The sequence below is a fragment of the Aedes albopictus genome, chromosome 1 (assembly GCF_035046485.1).
Source record: "Aedes albopictus strain Foshan chromosome 1, AalbF5, whole genome shotgun sequence".
NCBI classification, from domain to species: Eukaryota; Metazoa; Arthropoda; class Insecta; order Diptera; family Culicidae; genus Aedes; species Aedes albopictus.
In genome coordinates, this window is record NC_085136.1 from 205,774,311 (window position 1) to 205,792,544 (window position 18,234).

Genomic DNA, 18,234 nt, shown 5'->3' on the forward strand with positions numbered 1-18,234 from the left:
TTTTCTAAAATGAAGCTTTTGTATAACTAAACGAACCAGTTTTGCTACTTTTTTTGGTGAGTAAGGGGCAGCTGATATTGTTTTTCTTTTTATTTTCATGTGCACCCTAATTGATTCACAGTTAAAAAAACGCAAATAACTCAAAGAAAAATTGAAAATCCTTTTCGGTCGGCCCTGGCAGCGCACCATCAGGGTCCTTTACGTGACGGCGTTGATTCAGAACGATGCGAGATTCTGTCGGACGGAAAGCTCGCACATTGAAGTGGTAAAATCGTGGAAAAGACAAACATATCGATGTCTGCTGGTGCGGCCTCCGTGGGGAAATATGGGCCTTTGTGGGAATGAAGACGTCGTCGTGCTGTTGGCTTTTTATATCGAACTCCTCCCTGTTTCGACTGCCCGTATAGTTCTCGCAGTCGAGGAATTCCGGAAATTTCGTTTTGATGATTCAACCGAACCGTTAGATTTGATGGCATTTCGCGCTATCTTTTAATTCTTATTCCATCCGCCAAAACGGACGTGATTTCCATGTCTATCGCCCTGGATCGCCTGGGGAGCCGGCGAAAAAATGTGACCAGCTTGGTATGCTATGTTTGTTGACTTGCTTCATCATTGATTCAAGTGGTGCTCTGTGGTGATACATATTTTATTGATACCTACTAGGAATGTTTTTTCGGGAAATGTATTTCAGGAATGCCACAAAGCGGTCACAGCATGAGTTTTCCAATCCACAATGAAGGAAGGGAGTGAGTGGTGATATTGACAACTGAAATCGTATAGCACATAGCTTTATATAAGGCTGACGATATTTATCAGTAGGGGCTACTCAGGGATTGATACAATATGATGAACAAAAAATTCTACACAATGAATATAGCTGGTTTTCTTTTAATAGTTTTCAACAATTGATGCTGATTCCCCGTATCTCAGATCCAGTTGTGAGCCACCAGATCCGAATTATAGACTGCAGGCATCGGTTTATGAAAACCTGCAGCATCTGTGTGGTCACTGCAGAATCGCACCATGTTTTGCTAGCGATTAATAGCACAGGTTTCACGCTGGAATTGAAAATTTGAATTTCGGTGCGTGAACTAATCAGATTGGATCTCCATGTATTTTGTAAACTCGCGAACGCAGCTCTTTTTTTTTCTTCCTCTAAACCATGGAGAAAAATCTGCTCAACAGACATCCGAACAGGAAGGTCCGGTACTCCGGTAAGTGTGAGGTTAATGCCATCTTCTACAAGAAAAGTAAAAGCTACTCTCTCCTCGACCCACCAAACACATTCCCATGGTCGCCAAACCCTACGTCTTTTCGGAAGGCATTACTTCAGAAAGGGGCTAGTACAACGTACCCCCAAGGTAAGCTGCGTAGCCTGCAGTAACGAACTCGCTTTGGAGACTCCACCATGATAGCATGCTGGCGCTTAGCTAGTTTCCCGAGTGATCCTAACCACTCCCTTTGTCCTCGTAAGGCGGGAAGGGTCAGCCACCACACCCGCGCCAAACTGTTTTGCAGTCATCAAGAACTACGTGCAACATGATCTAATCTGCTGAAGGCTATCACTACCCTTCAGGCCCTATCACCTACACCAGAAAGTTGCTGACAGCAGGGTCTCCACCTGCCCCAGCCCTTACCGGGGACCCCCTTCTAATCGCGGGCTCGGATCCAACCCATTAGACCAACGCCATGACAACAATGCTACCAGGATGTTCTCTCTGCGGCCACTTAACCGCTGTAAGGATCGATTTCGACCGCAGGGCACCGGTATGACTTACGAAGGAGACTCCGAACCCCTGGACCACTCTTGTACCACACCTGAACTAGCCATTCTCCGAGCCACCTCCTCTGTAGCTCCAAGACTATGTGGGTGATAGCCGTTGAAACGGCATTCCAGTCACACTCATCCTTACATATCCTCTGGACAAGATTGTCGGGAGTTGTGTCCTCCCCGCATGTGGCAGCCATGCAGTCATCCATTGTGCGAAAACAAGGTCACACGACCAAAACGTGTTCCGCCGTTTCCTCTAAACCATTGCACACTGGGCCTTCCGGAGAATCCGCATGCCCGAAACGGTGTAGATACTGTCGGAAGCAACCATGACCTGTAAGGACCTGTGTCAGGTGGAATGTAACTTCCCCATGGCGCCTATTAATCCAACTATCTACCCTCGGTATCAACCTATGGGTCCACCTTCCTTTGGTGGGACTGTCCCACGCGCGCTGCCATTTGACCATAGAGACCATCCTGGCAGTCCTGCGTATGCCTCTTGTGCCACGCATTTCGAAGCACTCCATGTCCTCACTGATAAGAATGCTGATAGGCACCATACCAGTGATGACGAAGAGCGCATCGTGTGACACGGTACGGTACGCGCTCGCAACCCTCAGGCACATAAGCCTGTAAGTACTTTCCAGCTTCCGTCGGTAGCATTTAGTACTTAGCGCGGTGCCCCACGCTGGGCCGCCATACCTAAGTATGGATGTAGCAACACTAGCCAGAAGCTTGCGCTTACTGGCGTACACCGCAGAGCTATTGGACATCATCCGGGACAGTGCCGCAATAGCTGTGGAGGCTCTTTTACAGGCATAATCGACGTGGCTACCGAAGGTAAGCTTATCGTCGATCATCACGCCCAAGTGTTTGACGGAGCGCTTTGACAGGATAGTGCACTCTCCTACACTGATCTCCGTCTGCTGCTCCGACTTCAGGTTGTTAACAACCGTCACCTCTGTCTTGTGGTGAGCCAGCTCCAGTTTCCTGGACCGCATCCACGCCTCCACAACCTTGATCGAGTGGTTGGTAGTCAACTTTACCTCCTCGCTCGTGTCACCGTAGACTTCGAGCGTAATGTCGTCGGCAAATCCAACAATCACCACTCCCACTGGGTACTCTAACCTCAACACCTCGTCGTACATGACATTCCATAACACCGGACCCAGGATGGAACCTTGCGGGACTCCTGAGGTTATGTGAAAGCACTTCCGACCCACCTCCGTGTCGTAAACTAGTACACGATTCTGAAAGTAACTTCCGAGAATCTTGTACAGGTACTCCGGTATCCCCAGACGCAAGAGCGCATCGGCAATAGCAGACCAGCTGGCGCTATTAAACGCATTCCTTACATCCAGAGTCACTACCGCGCAAAAGCGAATTCCCCTCCTCTTAGGCTCTAGTGCTTTCTTGGCGGTTTTTGTATTCGACAAGATAGCGTCTACGGTGAACCTCCCCTTCCGAAAGCCGTACTGATTACTCGAAAGACCATTTTCGCCCTCGGTGAACCTCAACATTCTATTGAGGATGATCTTTTCGAGCACTTTTCCCGCCGTGTCAATCAAGCATATTGGTCTATATGCCGACGGGTCTCCGGGTGGTTTCCCCGTCTTTGGCAATAGTATCAGGCTCTGCCTCTTCCAAGCTTCTGGGAAAACTCCCTCGTCCAGGCATTTCTGCATAGCAGACCTGAACATCTCGGGAGCCTCTGCAATAGCTACTTTTAAGGTCAGGTTCGGAACTCCGTCCGGATCTGGGGCCTTACCTACGCTAAGGGACTTAGCTATCCCCGCAAGTTCCACATCGGAGACCCTCTCCTCGTCGCCAGTCCCAGTCCCCGGCTGTCCTACGAAAGGAGGCCAAGGACTAGGATCATGACGCGGAAAAAGTCCTCCAATGATCCCCTCCAACATCTCTGGAGATTGCTCTGTAGGAGCCATCACACCTCTCGTCTTGGCCATAACGATTCTGTAAGCGTCACCCCACGGATTCGTATTGGCACTCTGACAGAGATCCTCAAAGCAGGCCTTTTTGCTTGCTCTTATCTCGGTCTTAAGCGCGGCTTTTGCAGCAGTTTTTTTTTTTTTTTTTTTATAGAATGAGGAAACCTGTTGGTTAGCAACACCGTAGGAAAACCACATTCTGCACTACCTGACCTTGCTCCGCGGCACGCCCGTTAGGGATTACTTCGTAGAGGAGGGACTGTGCTTTCGCACTCTCGCTCATCTGTCAGCCATCACACTCGGCATATCTCTAGGGGGCCAACTCGACTAACTGTTGGTCGGCCCGCCATTCCCTTTGGAGGTGGAGCACGATTGTGGATACCGTGGTCGACACGGCATTCCACTCGTCCACCCCCGTACACATCCTCTCAATAATGTTATCGGGAATAGTATCCCTGCCGCATACCTCTAACATGCTCGACCTGTGCTCCGCAAAACGCGGGCACTCGAAGAGTACATGTTCCGCCGTTTCCGCCCTGTTTGCACACTCCGGGCATGAGGGTGAGTTTGCATGCCCGAACCTGTGCAGGTACCACCTAAAGCACCCATGGCCCGACAGGAATTGTGTCAGGTGAAAGTTCACTTCGCCATGGGGCCTACACGTCCACCGGGACACGCTCGGTATGAGCCTGTGTGTCCACCTACCCTTTGTTGAAGAGTCCCAGACTCTTTGCCATTTCACCATAGACGAAGTTCTGGCGTTTCGTCGCGCACCTCTCGTACCTCTTTCATCGTAGCACTCAACATCCTCGGCCAACACCAATGCTATCGGCATCATGCCCGCTAGCACGCATACCGCGTCTTTCGAGACAGTCCGGTATGCACTGGCCACCCTGAGGCACATCTGCCTATGTACACTCTCTAGTCGGTCAACATTCCTCTGCAGCTTGAGCGTGTTCGACCATGCGGCGGCGCCATACCGTAGTATGGACACCGCGACTGACGCGAGCAGCTTCCGCTTACTCGAGACAACTGCCGAACTGTTTGACATCATCCTAGACAATGCCATAACCGCTACACTCCCCTCTTACAAGCATACTCGACATGACTACTGAAGCTCAACTTGTCGTCGACCATGACTCCAAGGAGCTTCAGTGAGCGACAGGACTCGATCGAGCACCCGCCCGTGATGACCACTGCCTGCTGTGCAGACTGGCGGTTGTTCACCACCACCACCTCTGTCTTGTGGTGTGCGAGTGTCAGTTGCCTCGACCTCATCCAGCCCTCCACTATGTCAATCGCATGCGCTGCCGTCAATTCCACCTCTTCGAGCGACTCACCGTATACCACCAGGGTAATGTCGTGGGCGAAGCCAACCAACTTTACTCCCGGTGGTAGTGCTAGCCTCAGTACTCCATCATATGCCGCGTTCCACAGTACCGGACCCAAGATGGATCCTTGCGGTACACCTGCAGTGACATTGTACTGTTTTTGGCCTTCCTCGGTATCGTAAATCAGCACCCTGTTCTGGAAGTAACTACCCAGAATACGCCTTAGACCAGCCGGGACACCTAAGCGAGATATGGCGCTCTCTTTGGCGGCCCAGCTTACACTATTGAAGGCGTTTCTAACGTCTAGCGTTACGATCGCGCAGTACCGTATGCCTCTCCTCTTTTTCTGCAGCGCAATTTCGGCCAATCCAGTCATCGACCTAATGGCATCCACTGTCGATCTACCTTTGCGAAACCCGTACTGGCTGTCTGATAGCCCCGCGTTGTCCGACCTCTCGGTATAGACCAATAACCTTGACAGAATGATCCGCTCTAGGAGTTTCCCGGCCGTGTCTAGGAGGCAAATTGGTCTATAAGCCGACGGGTCGCCTGGTGGCTTCCCGTGCTTAGGCAGTAGAACCAATTTTTGCCTTTTCCACCTCTCCGGAAACTCGCCTCTATCCAAGCATCTCTGCATAGCCGATCTGACCATGTCAGGGCTAGCCTCGATGGCCGCTTTAATAGCCACCGTCGGAATGCCATCCGGGCCCGGGGCCTTGTTCAGCTTAAGTGATTTCGCAATTGCGGCTAACTTCTCATTCGTCACTGGGGGAACCTCACTCGGACCAAGATGGTCTTGTGGTGTGGGTGCCCATGGTCTCACCTCGTGGTGCGGGAACAACGTTTCCACAATCCTCTGCAGCATCGCGGGAGAGCGTTCCGGTGGTGCAGATGTGCCTTTCGTTTTGCACATGACTACGCGGTACGCATCTCCCCAGGGGGTTGTGTTGGCCGTCTGACAGAGATCGTTGAAGCACGCCCGCTTACGCGCCTTGATCTCTTTGTTCAGTGCCAACTTTGCCGCCCTGTATGCCACCTCTCGCTCCGCTCTCGACTCATCGGTCCGGGCTCTCTGCATCCTTCTCCTTGCCCTGTGGCAAGATGCACGGAGCTCCGCGATTTCTTGACACCACCAGTACACCGGTCTTCGTCCATTCCTGGGTATGGATCGCCTCGGCATTGCCGCATCACACGCTCGTCTCAAGGTACCAACTAGACCGTCGCTAGACAAGTAGTCTGTATTCTGCTCCATGAGCATCCGCTCCACAAATGCCGGCTTATCGAAACTCGAGGTTAGCCATCCTCGGTGAGTGTCGCTTATCCTCGACTGCTGCCGTCTACCGCCCTGTTCGATACTGTATCGAATCGCCAGGTGATCACTATGCGTGTACCCGTTATCAACTCTCCAGTCTGAGCTAGGGTTAAGCCCTTAGCTCCAGAAGGTCACATCAATGATGGACTCCGCACCGTTTCTGCTAAAAGTGCTTACACTGCCGACATTCGCGATCTCAACGTTCAATCCCGCCATAGCTTCGAGTAGAGCCCAACCTCTCTCGTTCGTAGAGCGACTGCCCCCCTCGACCGCCCACGCGTTAAAGTCCCCACCGATGACCAAGGGGCTCAGTCCAGCTAGAGCGCTTGACAGCGAATCTAGCATGGACGAGAACTGACCTATCGGCCACCTAGGTGGGGCATAGCAGCTGCAGTAGTAGACTCCGCCGATCTTCGCAATCGCGAAGCCCTCGCACGTCGTGGAGATTATCTCCTGGACCGGGTACCGACCGGTCGTACAGATCGCCGCTTTCTTGGCCTTATCCGCAACCCAGTTCCCGTTATTGGGGGGGATGCGGTATGGGTCCGAAAGAAGCGCGATGTCTATACTCGACTCCGAGGCGGATTGCCACAACAGCTGCTGCGCGGCTTCACAGTGATTCAGGTTCAACTGTGTGACTTGCGTCATTTTCGGCCGTTACGTCCACTTATGCTTGGGCACTTAGGCCCACCCGTCACATGGCCCTTGTTCGTCGTGCAAATCAGACACTTTGGCGCCGATTTACACTCCCTGACGAAGTGGCCTTCTACTCCGCATCTTCTGCAGAGCTTGCTCCTATCCGGGCCTTTGCATGCCCACGACTTGTGGCCTCGTCCGAAACACCTGAAGCACACTTCCGGCGGCTCACATACACTGAGCGGGCACTCCGACCATCCGACTTCAACCATGCCCTTAGCAGTCGCTTTCTTCGCTTCCCCGACTGGAAGCTTGATCGTCGCGATCTGCGTACTTGCTGGGCCTCGCCTGATGTGGATCGATGCGCTTGGCGCGTCCACATTACACTGCTGTTTAAGAACAGCAGAGAGCTCCTCCGCGGTGGTGATCTCATCCAAGTTCTTGCACTGGATGGTCATCTCCGGCGTCAGAGCCCTCACCCGCCTTTTTCACCAAGCACCTCTTGTGCTAGAGCCGTGTAGGAAGAGCCCTTGTTAACGGCATTCTTCTTCAGCTCTAGGATCATCTCTCCAGTCCTAGTGCGCCGGATGCTTTTAACATCCGCACCTAGTCCCGAGAGACGATCCTCGCTCCGCATAGCCCGCAGCACATCTGCGTAGCTATTGCCCTCTGCTTTGAGCACCAGTGCGTCGCCTTTCGTACGCTTACGCGCCGGCTTCGCCTTGGTTTTGCTCAAGACCTTCTCTCTTTCTACGCGCCCTCTCTTGCCAACCGTGATCCAAGGGTTCACCTTCCCTTGGACCGGTTGGTCACTGCTACCGCTCTTAGCAGTCTCGCCTCGGGGTTTCGGCTCTTTGCCCCGAGCCCGTTTCGCGACCGGCTTGGCGTTACTCGCACTACGCGGGCGTTTGCCACTCACCGGCCGCTCCTCATCCATCGATCTCGGCCGTTTGGTTTGGGCCGAGATTTTTCCACTCTCTGCAGCCCCACCTGGCTGCACCTTGCACACACTCTCTGTGGAGGAGCGGTTCGTTTGCGTGGACCTCTCCTCTCTACCCGCACTACGATCAAACAGGAGATCGTACTCCCTCCGGGCCTGGGCGACCGAATCGCGGAGCCTCAGCAGACCTTTTTTAAGGTCTTTGCTGATGTTGTTCCGCCCACTGGTGTATCCGATCAGCTCGTCGAGCTGTTCGGAGACCACCAGCAGCTTCGGAAGTCCATCCCTATTGCGAGTCAGCGCACGCGTGAGCTCTGCTCCACTCATCTGCGTGTCCTCTATTGCCGACCCGACCCTCGGAGTGCCGTACTCCGACACTTGCGGGGATTCTACCCTCGACGCCTGTGTTGGTGATCTGACCAGTCCGCTTTTCGCGAACGGGTTGATCACCTCACCCTCCACGTTCTCAGATTCCCTAATTAAATACGTTTCCATCTCTACTGTAAGGGTCCCCCTTAGAGCCGCTATCCCTCACTGCCACTGAAGTAGTCGCCCAAGGATCCCGGTGGTTATCTATGCAAGCAGGGAGGCCACCCACGGGTTGGCACAGGCCCTTATGGGACCTGAGCTCAGAACCAGGATCAGCGCAAATCAGGATACTTCAACTGAACCTACCTCCACCCAGTTAGTTTCCTAAGCTGGATACAGTTCGGGAACGTACTCTAAGGCCTTGCCAAGGTTTTATGGGACGGAAGGCGGCTCCGACATTAGCTCATCCGTCGTTTCAGGTCAGTGTCACCCGGCCCTACTAAGAGGATAGAATGCCGTCACCACCAGCACTCCTCTACTCCGCGGTCCTCTTAGAGTGTACCATCTCATTGACCAGTATCGTCGCGCGCCAGTATATCGTAATCAGGAGCTTACTGACATCGCTCCTGATGTGCCCGAGGCACCCCTGACTAGGCTATGGCACTTTGGAAGCGGTGCCGGTTCGCTTGAACAGAGTTGATGCTTCCTGATGTGTGGTATTTCTGAAGAGGCCCAGCAGAGCCCACTGCTGAACCCCCGCCACGCCTAGGCAAACTCCGCTTGAACAGTTCGTGTGCAGCGCACATGATGCTCGGTCACCTTGCGATGCCAAAGGTGGTGAGTCCTCACTGATGTTAGAACATGCTTCGCCTAAGAAACGCCATCTTAAGCTCCCACCTTGCAGCAGCTCTAGCCTTCTCGATCCGTGCTCCTGTATCGATCTTTGTACCGCCGTCTGACGCTATCAATCTGCCAAGATATTGAATGTTTTCGACCGTCTTCAATTCTTCAACAGCTAATGTAAAGTTGGAGGTTGTCCATATTGACAACCAACGATTTGGTATTGCTGACGCTGATTGCTAGATCCGCCGCAGAGGAGCGTTCAGCCAGGTCGTTGAGCTTGCTCTGCCTGTCAAAACGCCCGGCCAGTAGTCAACATCATCAACCAAATCTAAGTCGTGCAGATGCTCCATATTTAACGGGTGCCAAAGTAGCCCACAATTTATTTCACGTTCAATCGCCCCCACCATGATCTCGTGGATTACGATAGGGAACAGTAGCGGTGATAAAGGCGTTGGTATTCAGCATGACCACGCTGAAAGTGACGGGTTCGATTCCTGGTCGGTTCAGGAACTTTTCGTGTAGAAAATTCTCTTCACTTCCTTGGGCATGGAGTATCTTCGTGCCTGCACTCGATATACACATACAAAATGGTCATTGGCAGAGGAAGCTCTTAGTTAATAACTGTGGAAAGGCTCAAAATAACACAAAACTGAGAAGCAGACTTTGTCCCAGTTGGGTTCTTACGCCAAGAAGAAGAAAATCTGTGCGTTAAATCCGAGTAATAGAACAATAGTTAATATATAAATACAACTGACCAAACCATCATTTATGAAATAACCGGTCAATTTCCACCTCTTCAAACAGTCGTCCTGTCCCTAAAGCCTCATTCGAACCACAATACGTGTTAGTATACGGAACTGGTTACACATTCATACGAAAGTTCACCTCCCGTAGTAGGGCCGCAAATGTAAGCCGCCGCACACACACACATGGTCGGTTACCCACCTAACACGTACAGTATCCGGTTTCCCGGTTAATGATTATTTCATGTTACGTGCCGGTCGATGCGGTCATCCCCCATGTGAATGGTCTGGTCTCTGGTCAGCCGACGGAGATGATCATTACGCACAATGATGCGGTGTAGTCATCCCACTCATTAAATTTACCGTTTCGTTCCTTCTCCGTTCCAGGTGATACTGGTGCTAAAGAGTGTCGGAGTGTTTGTACCGGATACGTCCTTCAAGATATCGCTGCAAATCATATCCCACGTGCTGGCGTACACGAGTTCCTGCATCAACCCGCTGCTGTACGCGTTTTTGTCGGAAAATTTTCGGAAAGCGTTTCGAAAGGTAAGTTTAAACATTGAGCTAAATTTTGTTTTCAAACGGTCCATCATTTTTCCATCTCGTTGTTTAGGAAATAAAGACTTTGCGTCCATTAACCCTTGAAGAATCTGGACGCCCTATTTACACTCTTATTTATTGACCATGGATCCAATTTGCCGACTACAATATTTCAGTTTTTACTTCCAAGGCATCAGTTAGGATTCCATGCGTTTACGGAAATTTTAGAGCTCATATAGCAGATGGTAAACGTGCGGATATTTAGCAAGACCATGCTAAGAGGCCGCTATTTAAGTCTGGGATCTCAAAATGTTCTTGCTTATCTATATATATAAAAATGAGTTTGAAGTCCCTTTGAGGCAACAAAACTCAAGAACAGGTGGACCGATCAGCATGAGTCTTGCATGGTTCGATTCGTATTCATGGTGGCTGTGTTTATATGTAAAAAACCCTAATTAATCCACCTAGCGGTGATGGTGCCTTTCTCGTGCTTTAAAATATCCTTTCAACCAGAGATGGCATTTCACCGTAGCGATTCACTGGGGCGTCAGTTTTTCGCCCACACTGGGGGCAGGAACATTTTTCACCACACCAAAAAGCCAGTTTCTCTTGTTTTGGGTGGTGGGTAGACCTAGCGCCAGTGTGTGCTCTTGCTCGTTCGCCTTGGATTGAGTGTGGCTCACTCTTTCGCGCGCTCTCCCGTGTTTTCACCCAGCAGTCACCGAATCATCACCATGGTGTCACCGGGGCGAGAACTCTCCGGTGTTTCATCACAGCGCGCACTCTGGCGCAAAAACCTCACTGGAGCGCGCGCCCGGGTGATTTTTTACGCTTTCACCGGAGAGAATTTTTAAGCGCTCTCACCGCACTGTTGTGTGGCCTAGTGCTGAGGGAGCAAAGAGATTTATTTCTACCCACCAAACTTGCGCGCATCCGAATCGCAGTAGTGGATCCACATATAAGAGACGGGCTCCTGTTGAGATGCACAGCGTGAGTGGTGTATTTTCTATTTCTCTTTTCTACACTGAGCATATGGACATCTCTGCTTTCAACAAAACTCCAGCGACATGTTGATGACATTAACATTAATATAAAATGAGAACTGCTTGCTAAATCTACTCAATATGGATACATTTTATATTAGCATAACATCCAATATTCAGAAAATATAAGACAACGATCCAAAACTCAAACCAAACAAGTGTCATGAAGCCGCAAAATTTTGAAACGTCATTTTAGATTTTCCGGTCATCATTTTATGACTCCGGATATCTACCCCAATTAAACTAACCGCCATCTTGAACATCGAGACACCATCTTGGATGTTCTGGTATTCATTTTTGGACTCTGCACCTACAATTACATAAAATAGTCGCCGTATTGAATTTTGGCATGTCATTTATGATTTTCTGGTTACCAGTTTTGGACGAAGACCGGCATTCTTCTTATTGCAAACCTTGTAAAGCAGCGCACAGCTTGGGTTTTCTGGTTACAAATTTTGAATTCTGGACATATTTTCATACAAAATATGCCCATAATGCAAGAATTAAAAATCCTATAAAATAGGCACTAACTTGAACACTGGGCCATTATCTTGGACTTCGGACCGCTATCTTGGATACTCTGGTGGACTCCGAACATATTTCCCATACCAAATACACTTATTTTACGTAGTTTTAGAGCTCAAAATTCCTTAAAACAGCCACCATCTTCTGTTGACGCGATCAAATTCTTATTTTTCCATTCAACGTTGACCCATCCTGCTATAAATTTACACCTTAGGAATCTGAAATGGTACGATTTGATGAGATCGCTTTAGTTTAGTCTATATTTTGTTCGCATATATGAGAACTTAGACCTATAGGGTGTCCCAGAAAGTATGGGCACAACTTTGCAGCTCTGTCAATTAGGAATGATTGCAGAAACGAACTTTATTTTCACACATATCCTGCTTTAATATATTAAAAACAATTCCCAATCATTAAAATTTGATTGTTACTCCTTGTTTGAATACGGTAGAGCATTCCCTGAAAGACCTTTTTAAGCTTCTGCACAAATTGCTATATTTTCCAATAACATCGTTGAACAAATTGTTTTCTACGAATAAAATTAAGCTTGATAAAAATTTCTAAAAATATATGTGTGATTGTCTAAGTATATCTATTATACAACCACTTAATTGAACTTGAAACAAAAACTTTTGAACCCGAAAATTTAATTCAAACACAAAATTCGATATTTTTGAAAACCCGATTTTCAATAAGTCGAAAACAAGCTCTAAAATGTATATCACAGCATACAAAAAACTGCAAATAAATTTCAATATAAGTAAAAAAACGCTCCAGGTGTTTGAAGTGTAGGTAGATTAAATTGTGATTGTGATTTTTTTCAGTTTTCTGAATATTTAGAAGTGCCCGTACGCACAGGCAAAACATATTCTTATGAAAAATTTCAATCATGCATCTGAGGAAACATGTTTTTAAAAAGATCATGTCAAAAAATTTGGAAAAAAATATTCGAATTTGCGTATTTTACAAAAACGTAAAAAAGTAGTTTGTGCAGAAGTTTCGAAACTTGTTTTCTCTTTTTAAACATTCTGCATCCAAAAACCCTTTTTTAAGTATAAACTTTTAACATGTATTAATGAAAATACTTTGAATAAAAATACAAAAATATAAAAATAGTTATTTGTTATGAAAATGATTGCATGTTCGCTATACAAAGTTGTGCCCATACTTTCTGGGACACCCTATATTCGTCACAGTTGTTCATACCTAATGTTTATCAGGCTATTAAACAAAGCCACTATTTATTTTTTCACATGAACGTTGGTTCTGCTACACAACAGCTAGTCTCTAATGTGATCTAAGGCTATTTTCTTGATAACCGTTCATTAGATTATCAAAAAATCTGCGATCCGATGTGTCGTATGTATGGGTTTGGTTCATTTTTATATTTGGTAATTTCCGGTGGGATACCCGGATCTGATTCCATGAGTCATGGACCATGACACTACCGGTTGTCCCAATTATGGTCTGAGAATATTTTATTGCTATTTATTCACCTTTACCTCATCACCGCGATTTGATATATCGCATGAATGCTTCACTTTTATTCTAACCACTTTCGAAGCCACAGCTGAACCCGCAACACTACCGAGAATCTAATGTGGTCTGACCCAATTTTTCCAATTGTCAATAAGTCGTGATCAGTCTTGTTAGAGATCACAGTCATTTGAACCTTTTCGTCGATATTCGGCCTCCTTTGTCTCCGACATTTGCGACACAAGCAATCAAACTACTGTTCGAAACAAAAATGTCAAACGAATGCACTTCACCACGATAGGGGCTTCGGGAGACGGTTCGGCTTTTGTTATTCCTGTCTTCTTCCATAATAAGTGCTATGTTGCCCATCTGTGTGTCGTATTCAATGCAACATGCAATAATAAACTAATATTAACATTCATAATCGGAATTGGCTGAAAATCTATGCGTAAAGCTAGAATTAGACACATGTCATCGTGTCAGATGACATAGATTTGACCCTTTCTTATGTTTATTGATCTTCGTTCTACTGCTCATGTTGTGTGTAGGTAAGAGGTAACGATAGCGCACGAATGTAACAAAGCCGACTGACACCCGACTGCGGCAACGAAATGAAAGTAGTGAAAAGTGTCGAATGTTTACAAGACTGGTCGTGCTTTGATGTACCGCATCCATGGGTTTGGTTAAATTTTACATTTTACTACCCGGATCTGATTCCGGGTAACTACCGGCTGAACCAAATATGGCCTAACATTATTGTCTTGTCAACTGCTCATTGGTTATCCAAAAACGCTGCAAATTGAAGGTGTCACATGCAGAGTTTGACAATTTCGATGGGACTCTCAGAACCAATTCCGGAACACTACCAGTTGTCTTTATGGAGACGTAAGGCTATTTTCTAGCTAACTGTTCATCAGGTTATCGCAAAAGCCACGATTTGATGTGTAACATGCCTGGCTTTGGTTTACTTTTACATTTGGCCTCTTCCGGCCACTCAAAACCGATTCCGAAACACTTGCTGGCCGTTCATTAGGTAATCTTAAAAGCTGATATTTAATGTGACGCATGTACGGGTTTGTTTTTCTTTCAGATTTGACCACTTCGGCGGGAACCCCGGAACTGGTTCCGGAACACTACTGGTTCAAATATGGTCTGAGATGATTTTCCTGCTCATTGTCCATCAGGTCATCGAAAATGCCGTGGTTTGATGTGTCGCATGTATGGGTTTGGTTCAATTGTATATTTGGCCACCTCCAGCGGGACGCCTAGAACCAGTTCCGGAACACTACCGGTTCAGATATGGTCTGAGATGGTTTTCCTGTTTATTATCCTTCAGGTCATCGAAAATGCCGTGGTTTGATGTGCCGCATGCATGGGTTTGGTTCAATTGTATATTTGGCCACCTCCAGCGGGACGCTTAGAACCGGTTTCGGAACACTACCGGTTCAGATATGATCTGAGACTCTTTTCCTACTTACCGCTCATCAGGTCATCGAAAATGCCGTGGTTTGATGTGTCACATGCATGGGTTTGGTTCAATTGTATTTTTGGCCACTTCCAGTGGAACGCTTAGAACCGGTTCCGGAACACTACCGGTTCAGATATGGTCTGGGATGATTTTCCTGTTCATTGTCCATCAGGTAATCGAAAATGCCGTGGTTTGATGTGTCGCATGCATGGGTTTGGTTCAATTGCATATTTGGCCACTTCCAGCGGGACTCCCAGAACCGGTTCGGGAACACTACCGGTTCAGATATGATCTGAGACTATTTTCCTACTTACCGCTCATCAGGTTATTGAAAATGCCGTGGTTTGATGTGTCGCATGCATAGGTTTGATGCATTTGCATATCTGGTCCCTTCCTGAGGTACCGTTCCGGAACACCTAAATGGCCATATCTCCGGAACGGCTGGACCGATTCGAACCATTTTCAATAGGAAACAATGGGACCAGATTCCGCGTCGAATGAACCGTCGGTCATTGAAATCGGATGAGGTTTACTGCCAAAAAGTGATGTGAGTTTTTTTGTACACACACATACACACATACACACATACATACACACACACATACATACACACAGACATCACCTCAATTCGTCGAGCTGAGTTGATTGGTATATGTGACTCGACCCTCCGGGCCTTCTTTCAAAAAGTCATTTTTGAAGTGAACATATAGCCTTTCCAGTACACTTAGTGTACGAGAAAGGCAAAAAGTTAGGAAAAAGAACAAAAAATGTAAGAAAATAGACAAAATGCTGATTTTTTATGACCTGGGAAGGAAATCAGCACGATCGAATTGAAACAATCTTATTTTGAGCTCAACAGTTGTCAAACCCCCACAAGACGACAAGACAAAGTTTGCCGGGACAGCTAGTTCTCTATAAAATGATAAAAAATGAAGAAAACCACTTTGATTGTGTTTAGTTGAACGGAGGGGGGCGACATGGTGCCAAAAATGATGATTTTCAGTCAAATCGTACCTAATTTAGCGCGTTGATCATTAATTCATATTTGATTTTGCGTCCTCGATGTCGAACATTAGCAAGGACCTCCAGCAGGGCTTGCCGTAGCTTCGTAAGCCGACGGTGGCGGCCAAGCAGACTCAAGGCAACAGCGGCAGCACCAAAGCCTGTTACGCTTGAAGTGCCGTAGTTTATCCAGACTGAGTTTTTCAAATCGCGGGTAGCCCAAAGAGCACGCCAGATGCATTCACTTATGACAGGCAATCGCATAAAAGTGTAAGGCAGCCGTGAGAGGAGGATATACCAGGTGGCGCCCGTAAGACCAGGTGATTGTTAACTCCGAAAACTAAGGGCAATGATGCCAGTATGTCGCACCCAGGTCAGGTTTACCAGAATGCAGAGAAGGGAGGATATGAAACGGCTGGCCTGTCTCGGGTTGAAGGGAGTAAGGCGTTACGAGCCTTGGTCCTCAGCAACCACACGTTAGGGCGTGTCAGGACGCCTCTTGGAGCTTAGTGGACAGACGGAAAAAGAAGATGAAGAATAAAGAAAACCAGTATGCTCGGGATGCTCGAGACGCTAAGTCGAGGAGAAATACGAAGGCAGGTACCAAGCGCGAAATGAGATACGTCCTCGCCATCAGGATGGACTAATCTAAGCATTCAAAGGTCTAAAAAGCAATGAGGGGGAGATGTCAACCTCGCGAATCATGGAGTCAACGTGTGCAATATTAATCTTATTTTTACCTGCTAAATGATCTTCAAGTTCAAGCGTGATAAAACTCCGAAAGGCGCCATCTACAAATGTCTGGCTGAAGAGGTCACTGGTGACGGTGTCAAGGCGAGGGCATTCATCGCTAAGGCGAGTCTTGACGAGATCACGGATACTGATCTGTGGCAGACGCCAATAATTTCGGTAAAGTAGGGAAGCTTGAGGTGGATTGGTTGGGATGCTCGCTGGACATTCACGAGAAACCGTTTTGAACCAGGACACAAATCGTCTAGCCACCTAGATACTTTTCTAAGCGAATCACATCCACACACCAGTGTGGACTTACCACCTTTGGTACCGGGAGGTAACTGAACACCGGGACATACGAAATGCTCAAGCGGAGTAAGCCTAGGCGTGGCAGGGCCCAGCAGTGGGCTCTGCTGGGCCTCTTCAGAAATTCCACACATCCGGAAGCAGCTCTGTTCAAGCGATACGACACCGCTACCAAAGTGTCACAGCCCAGCTATTTAAGATGCCTTGGGCACATCAGGAACGACGCCAATAAGCTTATGTCGACGTTGTCTTCCTTTTTTTTTTTTTTAATTGTGAATTTAATTTAATGCTAATTCTTCACACTCTAGGTAGTGAAGGTTGTCTTCCGTCCCATAAAACCGTGGCGTGGCCTTAAAGTATGTTCCTGACCTGTGCCCAGCTCAGGCAACTAACTGGGTGCAAGTAGGTTCAGATAAAAGCTCCTGATTAACGGTGCTCCGGCTCTGAGCCCAGTCCCCATAAGGGTCTGGGCCAACCCTCGGGTGGCCTCCTTGCTTGCATAGATAACCACCAGGATCATAAACGACTACTTCATTTGTAGTGATAGCGGTTCCAAGAGAGACCCAACAGAAATGACGACTACTAAATCCATGAACAACAACAATGTGATCGAGAGTGGAGTGGAGGGGCAAATGGAACGGCATTGAACCCGTTCACGCGATGAGGACTGGCGAGATCGCCACTACAAGAAGCTGGTGTACCCATTAGCGAGGAGGTGGTAGAAGGTTCAGCGGGAGAAGTATAAGGCGGCACAACATCGGCCGATTAAGCGCAGATGACAGATGCTGGCGCTGAACCACTACAGGAGCGGTCCACCAGAGATGTTGGTAGTTGCCGAACAGCTGAACGGGCGGACTACCATCAGCAAGGACCTGAAACAGGGCCTGCTGAAGCTCCGCAAATCACTGGCTCTGGTCAAAAAGGAGTATGATATCCTGATCGAAGAGCGGAGTGCAGCTGATACGAGCAGGGAGGAGCGGTCTACCCAAATGGATAGCTTCCTCTTTGCTGGCAACGCGACGATGCAGCACGAAACCATGCAGCTCGCCGGGCCAGTAGCGGAGAGGTCAAACCGCCATACGGCTCGAGTTCCATGGTCGAAACCTACCGCGGCCCAAGAAGTGTCCGGCAGAGGTGGACGAAAAGCCAAAGAAGATGAAAAAGACAGCCAGGGCAACAACCAGATTCCCAAGTCGGTTGGGACCAAGGGAATGAGAACCCTTGGTTTACGGATACAAATAAGAAGTAGTTGTGAAAAGTAAAACCAGTCCGCAAGCACGAACAGAGCGACGCACTGGTCTTCAAAACTGA

General features: G+C 48.2%; 1 protein-coding gene across 1 annotated transcript in view; it reads left to right on the forward strand.

The window, feature by feature from the left end:
- Nucleotides 1-18,234, forward strand: part of LOC115257242 (allatostatin-A receptor-like) — a 346,314-nt gene that overhangs the window by 272,146 nt on the left and 55,934 nt on the right. The window contains exon 3 of the mRNA XM_062846156.1: nucleotides 10,219-10,377. Coding sequence (XP_062702140.1) covers nucleotides 10,219-10,377 — 159 coding nt within the window. The remainder of the gene's footprint in view (nucleotides 1-10,218; nucleotides 10,378-18,234) is intronic.